This window comes from Bos grunniens, chromosome 4 (assembly GCF_055505025.1).
Source record: "Bos grunniens cultivar Pamir isolate PY7600 chromosome 4, Bosgru_T2T1.0, whole genome shotgun sequence".
In the NCBI taxonomy this organism is placed as follows: domain Eukaryota; kingdom Metazoa; phylum Chordata; class Mammalia; order Artiodactyla; family Bovidae; genus Bos; species Bos grunniens.
Genome location: NC_141168.1, coordinates 45,363,954 through 45,377,109, shown reverse-complemented (window position 1 = coordinate 45,377,109; position 13,156 = coordinate 45,363,954). Strand labels below are relative to the sequence as shown.

Here is a 13,156-nt window from a genome sequence, read left to right as displayed (position 1 = left end):
TACTTGGCATCCTGTCAACATAGAAGAGGTTTGAGTCTTGGTTCGAGGTGGTGCAGGGATACTTGACAGAACCAAGTAAATGTCAGGCCAGCTGGGAACCCAGGGCCCTGGAACCCTATCCGCCCTGGGGAGTGAGTAGTTCTTAGGAGATGTTGCCCAGTGGATGGGGATCCCGCCTCCCCCTCTCCTCCAGACACCCCCCATGTCTGTGAGCCAGGGGCCCCCAGGCACTGTGGAGACCTGTGTTTATTCAACCCAGATGGGGCTGGCAGGGTGTGTTCCCCGGGGAGCTCCAGCACTCCCACTTTGGACATGTGCTTTGGCCTTCATCCCCAGAGAGCTTCCAGCTGCCTTTTCACCCCAGTGGTCCCCACCAGGACCCCAAGGCACCCTGTTCTCTCCCTCTGTTGTTTGGAAGTATGTGGCTGGCCCACGTCTGCTCCCAAATGGTGGCTGGCCTGTCCGAACCCCATCCTTTCCTTCTTAGAGAGGCGCAGTTATCAGGGGCAAAGCAGTTCCCTCCCAGAGGTGCTTGGGCCAGTGTCACCAAGTGCTCTGGACTGAGCCTCTGCTGGTCTCGGCCAGTGGCACACCCATCTCTGTCCTCTTTAATAAAAGAAGTTTGTATCAGCATGCAGATGTCGTGTTGGTTACTATCCTTAGTTGAAAGATGGGCACCTGGCAGCAAAATTGCTGTTGCTTACTTCAAATATGAAAATAACCCCATTTGGAAAATAAATGAGTTTTAATACTTTGAAAAATATGTTGAACAAGAGAGCCCCCAGGCAGGTCATGTGATTCTTTATCGGGTGGACGGCTCACTAGTCTCTGCCTCGGAACCATGGACTCGGGGATTTCAGGGCTGGGCCGGGCCTTCTGAGCACTAGATCCAAAAGTTGTCATTTTATCAGAAGAGACTGATGCCCAGGGAGGCCAGCGGCTTCATTGGAGTCCCAGGACCACATACTGGTCCAAGCAGATGAGCTTTGGGCCTCAAGCAGCACCTTTAAGGAGAAGCAGTCTGGGCCTCGTTGGGTTACCTTTCATAGGTTAACCTTTACCACGGATCCCACCTGTGTCTCTTTCCTTTTTCCTTCTTTTTCTTGGTGCCTTGAGGAGTTGCAAGCTGTGATTAGCATGTGCCAAAGGGGACACAGGTGAAGGAGGCTGGGCGGGGTGGAGGTGGGCGCTGCATTGCCCTGGAGACAGGGAGACTGGGAGGAACTGGGAGGTGCCCGAGTTGCTTTCACCCAGGACACTGGCACTGATCCATAGAGGGCGGTGGTGGCCTGCAGGGCTCAGACTCCAGAGGCTCTCCAGGAAGGCAGGTGGGCAGCCCTCTTCTTGCAAAATAACACGAGAAAAGGAGTTTGCAGCACAGATCTAGGGGCCCGGGGTCTACAAGTAGAGAGGTTTCTTTAGCCTTCTCCAAGGTCAGGATGCAGGATAACTTATGAGCAAGGAACCGTCTTCAAGAGACTTCAGCAAGGTAGTTCTCAGCCATTTTTCTTTTATTGTAATATAATTGCTTTATAATGTTTTAACTTCTGCTGTATAACATTGTGAATCAGCCATATGTATACATATATCCCCTCCCTCTGGAGCCTCCCTCCCTCCCCCGTCCCACCCCTTTAGGTCATCAGAGAGCACCGATCTGAGCTCCCTGTGTTATACAGCAGCTTCCCACTAGCTATCCGTATTACACACGTTAGTGTATATATGGGCTTCCTAAGTGGCACTGGTGGTAAAGAACCCGCCTGCCAATGCAGGAGACATAAGAGACATGGGTTTGATCCTTGGGTCAAGAAGATCCCCTGGAAGAGGGCATGGCAACCCACTGCAGTATTCTTGCCTGGAGAGTCCCATGGACAGAGGAGCCTGGCAGGCTACAGTCCATGGAATTGCAGAGTCAGACACGGCTGAGTGACTAGCAAAGCACTATGTATGTGCGTCAGTGCTTCTCTCCCAATTCATCCCACCCTCTCCTTACCCCCTGTGTCGTAAGTCCGTTGTCTACATCTGTCTCTCTTCCCACCCTGCAAATAGTTCAATTAGTCCCATTTTTCTAGATTCCATATATATATGCATTAAAATAAATCAGACATTCTTAAGGCATGAACTGTACTGTGGTGATAGATGAGGGCTTCAGCTTTTTAGCCCCAAGAGTAGATAAATTCTTTACTTCCAAGTAAAGACGCATAGAAATGTCACATATTACCTTCCTGACAAGTGCAGTGTTTGGACAAGTCGGGCTGCTTCCAGTCGGCGTGAGGCGTGAGCTCCCTGAGCAGCCACGGGGCCTCTCTCCAGTGTATCCGGGTCCCACCCACTGCTCATCATCTGCTTGGTTCCAAACACAGCCCCAGAATGAGGTTCTCCCTTGCTGTAGGATTTCGTGCCCATCAGATCTCAGAACCTGGCTTAGAAGTGGTGACTCACTCATGATTCCTCTGTCCTTCTAGGCTTAGGGCTAGACTTGCTTCCCCGGGAAAAGCTCCTCTAGCTTCACTCGTTTCAGTCTGACCCAAGGACAGGCTGGGCAGGATGGGCTGTGGACCACCGAGGGCCGGGGGATCGAAAGAGTCCATGGTTTTGGTGTCAGAAGTTGCGCTGCCTCTTAATCCTATACACCTAAGAGTCCTGAATGCCCTTTCCCCAGCTGTGAAGTGAGGACAGTCATGACTTACTGGGGTTCCTGCTGAGAACCAGGTGCCTGGCCATGAATGGGTCTGCTTCCTGACCTTGGTCACCTGTCGCGTCTTACCGGATGGTGCTGGTAGAGTGTTGCTATCTTCTATAGGGGGCAGGGGGGCTGCATGGTCTGTGGACACAGGCCTTGTCACCCCAGGCACAGCTGGCTGCTGAGGCGTGCAGGAAGGCAGGGGGCTTTCTCTCCAGCCTCTTGGAGGCCCTGGACTGGCCAGAGGGCCTGCCTTCTTAGAGAATCCCCTCCTCACTCTTTCCCTCCTGCACCTGTTCTGGCTGCACTGGTTCCCTCGCTGGTCCCACTGCAGGGCCTTGGCACTGGCCATGCCCTGCCTAGTCCTATCCCCCTCACCTGACCTCCCTAAGCCCCTCACCTCCCTCACCTCCCACAGCCCCTCCACACTAGGCTGCGGCTGTGCCTGCTTCCCTGCATGCTCCTCCCCTGAGGGTTGTCAGGAGCCTTACTGGCAGGCTGGGGTGGATAGTCAGTATGTGGGGGTTCCAGCTGCTGTCATCCACTTAGGTGACGGGGGTCTCCTGGAAGGCATAGAGGGCCGGCCTTCAAGGAGTTCGCTCTCTGTTTACAAACTTATAGTTATGGTTGGTGTCAGATTGTCTTGAGTCGCTGTGTGTTACTTCAGTCTAACTTGTTCTAACAGCTCAGCTGCAGGTGAAACTGAGAAATACTGTGAGGCTAGGCTGAGGCCTAGCTCTCTGATTGTATTGCTTGTATGTAGGTTTGTATTTGTTTACCTATTTTTCATGTGTTTATGTGTGTGTCTACATATCCTTATCTGTGTATCTATCAGCTCTCCAACCTATTTATCATCTGTCTATTGTACCATCTAGTTATGCATTTATCATCCGTCTATTGTACCATCTAGCTATGCATTTATCATCTATTGTACCATCTCAGTTCAGTTCAGTTCAGTTGCTCAGTCGTGTCCGATTCTTTGTGACCCCATGAATCACAGCACGCCAGGCCTCCCTGTCCATCACCAACTCCCAGAGTTCACGGAGTTCACTCAGACTCATGTCCATCGAGTCAGTGATGCCATCCAGCCATCTCATCCTCTGTCGTCCCCTTCTCCTCCTACCCCCAATCCCTCCCAGCATCAGAGTCTTTTCCAATGAGTCAACTCTTCGCATGAGGTGGCCAAAGTACTGGAGTTTCAGCTTCAGCATCCTTCCCTCTAAAGAAATCCCAGGGCTGATCTCCTTCAGAATGGACTGGTTGGATCTCCTTGCAGTCCAAGGGACTCTTAAGAGTCTTCTTCAACACCACAGTTCAAAAGCATCAATTCTTCGGCGCTCAGCTTTCTTCACAGTCCAACTCTCACATCCATACATGACCACAGGAAAAACCATAGCCTTGACTAGACGGACCTTTGTTGGCAAAGTAATGTCTCTGCTTTTGAATGTTCTATCTAGGTTGGTCATAACTTTTATTTCATGGAGTAATCTTGTACCATCTAGCTATGCATTTATTATCTAACACATCTGTCATGTGAAGGGCAGTGGTATTCAGGACTTGTTGTGGATGAGGGCTGGCTCAGACCCTCTGTGGAGCTGCGAGGCTTTGAGGCTGCTGCAGGGACTGTGGGTACTGCCCCTCCAGGCCCACCCTCCCTGCCCTCCTGGGACTTGAGGCCCAGAAGCTGCTCAGCTTGGTGGCTTCTGGAACAGGAGGTAGCTCTTGCTCATGTGCTGATTTGGGGAATTACAGAGCAAAACTAAGTCAGTTCTCTTAGACCTTGAAGCCACACCATGGGAGAGTGTGGGATGATGGGGGCTTTTGGAGAAGGCTTTGTAGCCCCCTTGAAACTCAGCGCCTGTGTGTCAGGAATGACGGGGGAATCACCCTCACAGGCTAAGCAGTGAGGCAAGGTCGGCCTGGGGGCAGGCAGCTTGGCCTGGTCATGTCAGTGCTTGGACATCAGCAGGTGGGGTTGGGCCGCAGGACCCCCATGGCTTCCCCTCCCTTCAGAGTGTTGTCTGCTCTCCTGCTTTGCTTTGTCACATAGGTTTGCACAACCTGCTTACCAGGGTCTGCAGCTTCTTAGTGAAAATGCAGAGATGTTTGCAAGTATCAGAAGACATAATCAGTCCCTTGTGCTGGTTGATTGGGAGCAGTGGTCTCCAGACAGGTTTATGTACTCACCCCCAGGGCTGGGACCTATGTATGTTTAATTGCAATGGAGTGTGAATGCACTACATTATGTTCATTTATGTATAAATTATGTACCTGTCCCACATTGCAGAGATTTTGTGTGCCTTCCTTATACACACTCACAGTGTAAAGCAAAATGGAAAGCGCATGAACTGAAGGAACAGTAGACGGTGCTGTGTGTCCTTGACTGGGACAGTGGTTCTCAGACATGGGGATGTTTGGACTCAGGTTAGCTTAAAACCAGCTCTTCTGGAATCTTGATGATATGCCAAGACTAGTAGCTGAGTCCTAAGGGAGATGAAGTCCTTGGGAGGAAGGACAGGCTGGATGGCCCTGCACAGTGTTCAGGGCCTGTGACCCGGCCCTGGTGAGGGTGGGGTCACTTTTAGGCCCCTGCAGCTGTCATGCAGTAACTCTAGGTAGGCCAAGAATGTTCCAGTTCCAAGGTGCTCAGGGTCCACCCTCAGAGGCTCCCTCACTGTCTTCCCTCCACGAGTGTCTGAGTTCTGTCACTGGCGGGAAGACCTGAATGCCACACCGGGAGCTGGCACCTCATCTGAGCTGACCCTGGTGTTGCACTTTCTCCAGTTACAGAAGTAAACTGTGTTCTCAGTAGAAAAGGAAAAAATAAATGCACGTAGAAGAAAAAATAAGAAAAGATACGTAGTGAAACGTTCCAGAAACATGCCGCTGCCCAGGCAGCCTGCACACTGATAGACATTTCCAGGTGTGCGTGTGTAGCTGTGAGTGTGTGTGAGTCACGCACTCTGCGCCAGGGAGTGGCCACGTGGCTGTTAGTGCTAGTGCTGTCACACATCACGGCGTCTCTCCAGGCCCACAAGTGTGTCACCATCTGTAAGCCCCACGACTTATCTAATGTCACTAAGTCGCAGGGTTGAACTCTTAGGCTGTGTATTTTTCACAGTTACACACATCATAATGCAGCGAGCACCCTGGTCCATAGAGACTTATGGACTTTCCCAGTAATTTCCTGAGTCATTCCTCACATTGCTGTCACGTGTTTCAGACCTTTTAAGGGCTTTTTATATTTATGGACAAGCGGTTTTCTAAAATGATGAATTCGTTTACATTTCATTTACATTTTAGAAATACTTTAAAAATATATATTTTTAGATTTTAATCTTTGCTTTCTAATGGATCTCCCCCCCAAATCTCATTGTTTGGAGTCCATATGGCCTGAGCCATCAGAAGTCTGGGGTGTTGGGAAGATGGGCAGGACTGATGTGGAGCCCAGAACAGTACAGACGTGGGGTGTGAGGCCTGCCGCCCACTGGGAGGTGGTCTTGGAGGCTGGGGACACTGGAACAGTGGAGGGCAAGTTCTGGTACCTGGCACCCACGGGGACCATCTCAGTTGGTCCCCAGACACCTCTGCGAGAGGAGGAGACTACCTAGAGGCATGTGTCCTGGCTAGGGAAGATCAGCCACTACGTGTGGACACCCAGAGCCCACTCTCACATCTGAGCATGGAGGAGAGTGCCTTCCAGGTCCTGCTTTTGTCTGGGGCCCACGTCACAACCTCTGCGGTTTGGAGTTGGCTTGACCACACGTTGTGTAATTTTAGGAGGTCATCTCTCTCACTGATCCCTGAAATAAACTTGGTATTCACTCTTCATCCCTTCGCTTCACACTGGGGGAGCCACTGTGAGCCAGCTGCCCAGGTGGGACACCAGGCAAGGGGGGATGTCAGATCCTGTCTGAGAAGGGTTCCCCAGGGCCAGGGTGGGCAGGAGCAGAAGGGGGTGCCGAGGCTCTATCCACCTTGGCCAGCTCTAGCCTGCTGCATGGTCACCCCTGTGTCACCTACTCAGAGCATGTCCTGGGCTGGTCCACAGAGCTGTATCCATGAGACGCAGCAGGCAGGGAGGAGCTCACAGAAGGCAGGAGAGAAAGGAGCCTCCTGAGAGGAAGGCGTTCGGGGGAGCTGAGACAGGGACATCTGGATTCTCCTCCCCTTCTGCCGTTTTCCACGAAAGCTTACACCTCTCTGTGCCTTGGTTTCCCCACTTCTGAAATGGGAAGTAATTTCTCTCACAAAGTTACTGGATTCATCTGCTGAAATAGTGGATATAGAGGAGCCTAGTGGGCTGCAGTCCATAGGATCACAAAGAGGTGGACGTGACTGAAGCGACTTTAGTTCGCTCACACGCCTTGGAGTTTAACACACACACTCACACACATACATAAGGGTTGTGTAGACTGTAAAGTAATTATAACCTGAAGTTTCTTTTCCCTGTCAGATAAGCTTTTCAAAAATAGAGTGGTAAAAATGGAGAATTCTCTGAAAATCAGTAACTGGTTCTTTTGAGCAGATATAACAATAATGATGTAATAGTGGCCAACGTTGATTGAGGGCTTCCTGTATCCTGGGACAGATAGGCCATGACCATGGACCGCTTACCTTGCCCTGACCAGGGGTCATGGGAACCTGCCCTGCTGTTGATTAGTGGAATTGTGTCACTTGGGATCTGAGGTCTTAGGGCTGAGATGTCCTGATAAGCTGGCGACCCTCCCAGGTGATACGATGAGCCAATAGTGAAGGGTCTGACGATGTTTATGATCATGTGAAACAACTGCCATCCTTCCTTCCCAGTGGGGTTTGCAGTGTGTGGGCTGGCAGCACAGAGATCTGAGAATGACCCTTGTCTTGTCATTTGCAGGCTCCGGGGGCATCATCAACACCTGCTTCTCTGTGCTGTGACAAACCGTTCAGGTGAGTGTCCGTCACTGAAGCCACTTCAGTGCCTCTGGCCTTGGGTCAGCTCTCGCAGAGGAAGCCTGAACACGGTGTTATTTTATTCTGTAGTAATCTTAATGTCTTTTTCAATTTTAAATAGAAATGCTCAAAGCTGATAAATATCATATGTGTGTCTCTTTCTGGAATGTAATGTCCCAGCATTAGAAATCCTGGTTGTGGAAATGTCCAATCAGTAATTACGTTGCTGTGATTTGATTGTGAAGTGTAGCATTGGGGAGAGTTCTAGAATTGACTTCAGCACATGAAAAGCCCATTATTTTTTAATAGGTCACTGTTGCTCAGTGGTGTTTGACTCTTCGCAACTCCATGGACTGTAGCCTATCAGGCTCCTTTGTCCATGAAATTCTTCAGCAAGAATACTGGAGTGGGTTGCTGTGCCCTTCTTTAGGGGATCTTCCCGACCCAGGGAGTGAACCTGAGTCTCCTGCATTGCAGGAGATTCTTTACTGTCTGAGCCACCAGGGAAGTTCCAGAGTCAAAAGATGTGATTTGATTTTTTAAAGTAAACAGGACTCTTTTACATTCATGTCTGGTGCATAAGGTAGAGAAAAGTATCTTGGTGATTGTTTGTATTTGAATAAACCAATTTTAAAAAATAGATTTATGATCTGGATATTTGATATTTCTTTTGGGCATCATAATTGCATTGTAGATAGTTCTAAATGTATCTTTGTCTTTTAGAAATAAATGCAAAAATACTTATAGAAATGACATATAATGTCTTGGGTTTTTTCAGGGCAATCACAGTGAGGAAGGGGGGTAACAGAGAGTATGGATGGAAAAAGCTTGGCTGTGTGTCCATTTTGAAATTGGATGATGAATACTCAGAAGTGTGTTTAAACTATTTAGTATACTTTTGAATTTTTTTCAGAATTAGGAGAGAGACTCATGTAATAGGAGTGGTACACAAACAACAGCTACGAGCCCCTAAAGCTGGTGGTGGGGGATTTTATAGGTTAAAACCACCCTCCCATGACTGTCCTGCACCGCTCCGTGGATTCACCAGTCTTTGGGGTTGACCCCATCACCTCTCACCTGGATTTTTCACCTTCTATTCCTGACAGCACCCACAGCCCTAGAAGGCTCTTCCTGGGAGGGGCTCTGGGGCCTGTGGTCCCCATTGCACAGTCCTAGTGATGAGGAAGCAGAGCCTGGATGCTGCGTGCTGGAAGCATTATCCTGGGCTCACCAGGCTGCAGGCTCTCCCCACCCAATGGCCCTAACTAAGTCCTCCCCTCTGCTGGCTTCATTGCTTGGTGTTTTTATCCTCTTCCAGACCCCATCCTCCTGCTACCTGATGCCTGCCCTCTAGGTTAACCTAGGGGCAGTCTCAGCAGAGCCAGCACACAGCTCTTCTGATAGACACCAGCCCTTGCCTCCCAGCTGCTGCAGTTCCCTCCCAGCTCCTCCTCTCTGCAGGACAGGCCAGCCTCCTCCCTGGGCAGTGGGCCTCCACATGTCCCCCAGGATTGGACCTGCAGATGTGCCTAGGCACTTGTTGATGTCTCCCAGCCTTGGCCTCTTGCTCTGCCATTCATCTGTCTAATGGGCTTCTTCCCTGCTGCCTACACCTGACTTGACACTCAGAGTAAGGAATGCCCCTCCTTCCAAGATCCAGGCTCTCTGAACTCATGCCCACCCAAGGAGGTGCTCTCTCTGCTGGCTTTCCATCAGCCCTGCCCCTACCAGGAGCCTCAGTGTGCTCCCTGGTTGTAGCTAGTTGTGCCCCAGTCATAACCGTTAAGGAAGTTTTAGCTTTGTGCCCTCCTGTGATGAGAATCAGTAAATTCCCAGAAGCCTGTCATCAGGTCCGGGTGTGAACAGTGAGCGAACGTCCCTCCTGGTGCTTGGCCCCTTTCCTGACAGCTGCCCGTGTGTCTCCCAGGCCTGCAGGGCTGAGCCCCGCCATGGAGGACGGCCGCGAGCTGGATCTCACCTACATCACCGAGCGCATCATCGCCGTGTCCTTCCCCGCGGGCTGCTCCGAGGAGTCTTACCTGCACAACCTGCAGGAGGTGACGCGCATGCTACGCTCCAAGCATGGGGACAACTACTTGGTGAGCGGGGACACTGAGCGTGAGGGAGGCGAGGGGCACTGAGGGTGGGGACCGTGAGGTGGGGGGACGTTGAGCATGAGGATGGCCAGGGGGTGCGGCGGGGGTGGGGGACTGGAGGGCGCTGAGTTTGCTGAAACTTGATGAGCGAGGGTCCCCATGTGTGGGGACTGAGGAGCCTGCGGGTGGGAGTACAGGCTGGTTCCTCTGCAGTTGGCTTGACGGGCAGTGGTGCGCGGAGGGGGCCCGCCACAGGGAGGCTGTCCTGCCACATAGCCCGCTGTGCAGTGGGGCGTCTGGGCTCCTCGTGAACGTGCAGCCCCCCCAGCTCGTGGCCCATGTGCACCCCGAGGGGTGTCAGCTTCCTTCCCTGCTGCTGGGGTTAGCACCCCTGCCTATGAAGTGAATCCAGGACTGGAGGGTGGGCATCCAGAACTATCTTCCACCCCAGTTCCTTTCAAACACACATGAGGCTGTTGAACAGAGCACACATCTGAGGAAGGTGCTGTGCGGTGCTTAGTCACTCAGTCGTGTCTGACTCTTTGTGACCCCATGGACTGTAGCCACCAGGTTCTTCTGCCCATGGGCATTCTCTAGGCAAGAATACTGGAATGGGTTGCCATGCCCTCTTCCAGGGGCTCTTCCCAACCCAAGAATCAAACCGGGGTCTCCCGCATTGCAGGCGGATTCTTTACCAGCTGAGCTACCAGGGAAGTCCACTGTAAGTTTCTGGCCTGCACAGGGATCGAACCCGTGACCCTGGCGTTATTAGCACCACACTCTAATCAACTGAGCTAACCGGCCATTTGAGGAGGATGAGGAGGACCAGTCTTCCTGAACGTCCTCTTTCTCCACCTACCCTTTCTTGTTCCTGAGGCCCCGGTCCGGCAGGTGGCTCTGTGGCTCCATCTTCTACTACTTGAGTTAGATGACAGCTCCTCGCCCTTCTCCAGATCTGCTGCTAGAAGGCCTCTTTATCTCCATAAGGCAGCTAATCTTTACCCTAAACTGACAAGGCAGTTATTGTCATCCTTATCGGTCTCCTCAGATGTCTAAACGGCTGGGCGTGTGGCCCTGGAGGCAGAGAGAGGGAGGTGACCACCCAGTGGCTTCCAGCAGCCCCTGCCCAGCCTGTGGCTTTCCCACTGTCCTCAGCATGGCCTGGTGACAGGCAGGGAAGGTGGGGTCCAGCCCATGAGATCGTCCCACCCCGTCCTTGATCACAGCTGCAGGAATGGTCTCTTCCTCCTGACACTCAGGGTGGGATGCCTCCTCCCTTCTCCCCTTGCTTGCTGCTCACTGAGGGTGAAGGCCTGGGACCTGAGGCCTGGGGTCAGGGGGCTGGGGGCTGGGGCACTTCCCCTCACAGTGGTGGTGCCTTGTCAGAGCCTGAGTCCACCTTGCAAAATGGTGAGGCTATGGGTCCTCACCTCATTCGAGGATAAGGACCTTTTTGAAAATTGGGAGGAAGGGTATGTTTGTCTTCCATGGAGCCTGAGTTGAGAGCCCTGGGCTAGACGCACTTCTTCGCCACTGTACATCTGAACTGTGTGCTCTGACAAGGGCATGTGGAGGCCGATCACCCCCCGCTCCCCAACACGTACACACAGCTGCCTGGTCAGGTCACAGACGTTGGCTCTCTGAGGCAGGTTTTAATGGAGCCCATGGTCCAGGGTGTAGCTTGTTCTGGGGTAGAGGAGCTGTGGACCTCATCCCTGGAGCACCTTTCCTCTCAGGTCTCTATAGCGTCCATCTCTGAAGAGAGAGGTGTGTGGAGCCCCTCCTGCCCCAATGCTGTCCTTAGTTTTTCCTTTGCTTGAGGTGTGATCAGGTTCCACAAATAGCTCTGCTTCTCTGGGAGCGTGGCCTGGGGCTCTGGGCTGGCTGGGGCTTCCTGAGACCAGGCCCCCTGCAGGCCCAGGGCCCTCCACCCCGTACCTTGTTCCCTCGAGGAACCAAGGCCAGTTCCAAAGGATGTGTATGCTCTCCTCAAAAGTGTTAGTTGATCAGTCATGTCTGACTCTGTAAGACCCCATGGATTGTAGCCCATGAGGCTCCTCCATGGGATTCTCCAGGCAAGAATACTGGAGTGGATTGCCATTCCCTTTTCCAGGGAATCTTCCCGATCCAGGGATGCAACCTGGGTCTCCTGTATTACACGCAGATGCTTTACCATCTGAACCACTAAGAGGTGACTGTCCTTATCATCTGTTTTTTCATTCCATGACGATTACATATCTATACATTTCTGTCTTTTTCATAATCTGCCGAATCGAAGACAAAGAGCCTGTGAGAATGTAGTTGTTCCCTTTGGTCTGAGGATAATGACTAGTCTAATAGCTTCTTATTTCCCCTTTGTAGGTGTTAAACCTCTCGGAAAAGAGATATGACCTTACAAAGCTTAACCCAAAGGTAGGACCTTAGCCCTTTGTATATTCTGAGTTTTGTTAAGTGTCTGTGATGCTTATCCTGCTCGTGCAAAAAGGTTATGTAGCAAGTCTCTGTGGAATATGACTTAATGAGGGCTGTTAGGAACTGTTCATATCCATGGCTTATTTTTTTCTTACAGTTTTTTAGTTTGAAGTAGTTATAATGTCACAGGAAACTGCAAAAATAATACAGGGCGATCCCACACACCCCGACCCAGCTGTCCCCAGTAGTATTGTCTTGCACAACTCGTAGTAAAATATTGATGGCAGGAAGTTGACGTTGGTACAACCCACAGACTGCGTGCAACCTCCACTGGGTTCACATGTAGCAGGGGTGTGTGTGTGTGTGTGTGTGTGTGTTGCCCTGCCATCTCATTGTATGTAGATTTATGTCACCACCACCACAATCAAATCCAGACATTTTTACCTCAAAGATCTCCTTCCTGCCCTGTCTGTACAGCTCACTCTCCCCTTCCATACATTATTCTTTTTTTAATAACAAAGATTTAGGGGAAAAATTTGAAGACTGTATAAGTGTAAGTTGTGGTATATATGATATATATGTATGCACATACTGTATTTCATATGTTGGAGTATTTTGCAGCCATTAGGATAAGAAAATAGTATGGTAAATTGCCTGTTTTATTGCTCGTTAACAAGGGCAGAGTATAGAATTTATGTATGATAGTATTTCATCTATGCCAAATAGAATTTATGTATGATAGTATTTCAGCTACGTAGAAAAAGAATAAGGGATTCATCAGAATGTTATAGCTCATCACTCTTCATGGCAGAAGGGGTGTGTGCCTTTGCCTGCTTCCAGCAATTTTCTGAATTTTTCCATCAATACACAATTTCTATTGCTTTTATAATAAGACAGAGCTCTGCCTCCCCTCCCTTCTTAAAAAAGGAAAGGAAAGCAAAAATACCAGCCCTGCATGGCCCACAGGCTTAGAGGTGGGAATGTGTGTCAAGTGGCTCAGAGTTTGTGTTTTGGGGCACAGACTTTCTTTGTTCCT

General features: G+C 50.8%; 1 protein-coding gene and 1 non-coding gene across 21 annotated transcripts in view; one reads left to right on the top strand and one right to left on the bottom strand.

Moving 5' to 3' along the window:
• Positions 1-13,156, top strand: part of TNS3 (tensin 3) — a 222,296-nt gene that overhangs the window by 93,964 nt on the left and 115,176 nt on the right. For all 20 annotated transcript variants that reach the window (XR_015162346.1, XM_086396214.1, XM_086396213.1 and 17 more), the window contains 3 exons: positions 7,557-7,609; positions 9,540-9,711; positions 12,070-12,120. Coding sequence is in view for 19 of the 20 variants with exons in the window: in XM_086396196.1 (XP_086252322.1) it covers positions 7,557-7,609; positions 9,540-9,711; positions 12,070-12,120 (276 nt within the window). In the remaining variant the exon portion in view is untranslated. The remainder of the gene's footprint in view (positions 1-7,556; positions 7,610-9,539; positions 9,712-12,069; positions 12,121-13,156) is intronic.
• Positions 10,439-10,512, bottom strand: TRNAI-AAU (transfer RNA isoleucine (anticodon AAU)). Its single transcript has one exon. It is a non-coding gene; the product is annotated as a tRNA-Ile (tRNA).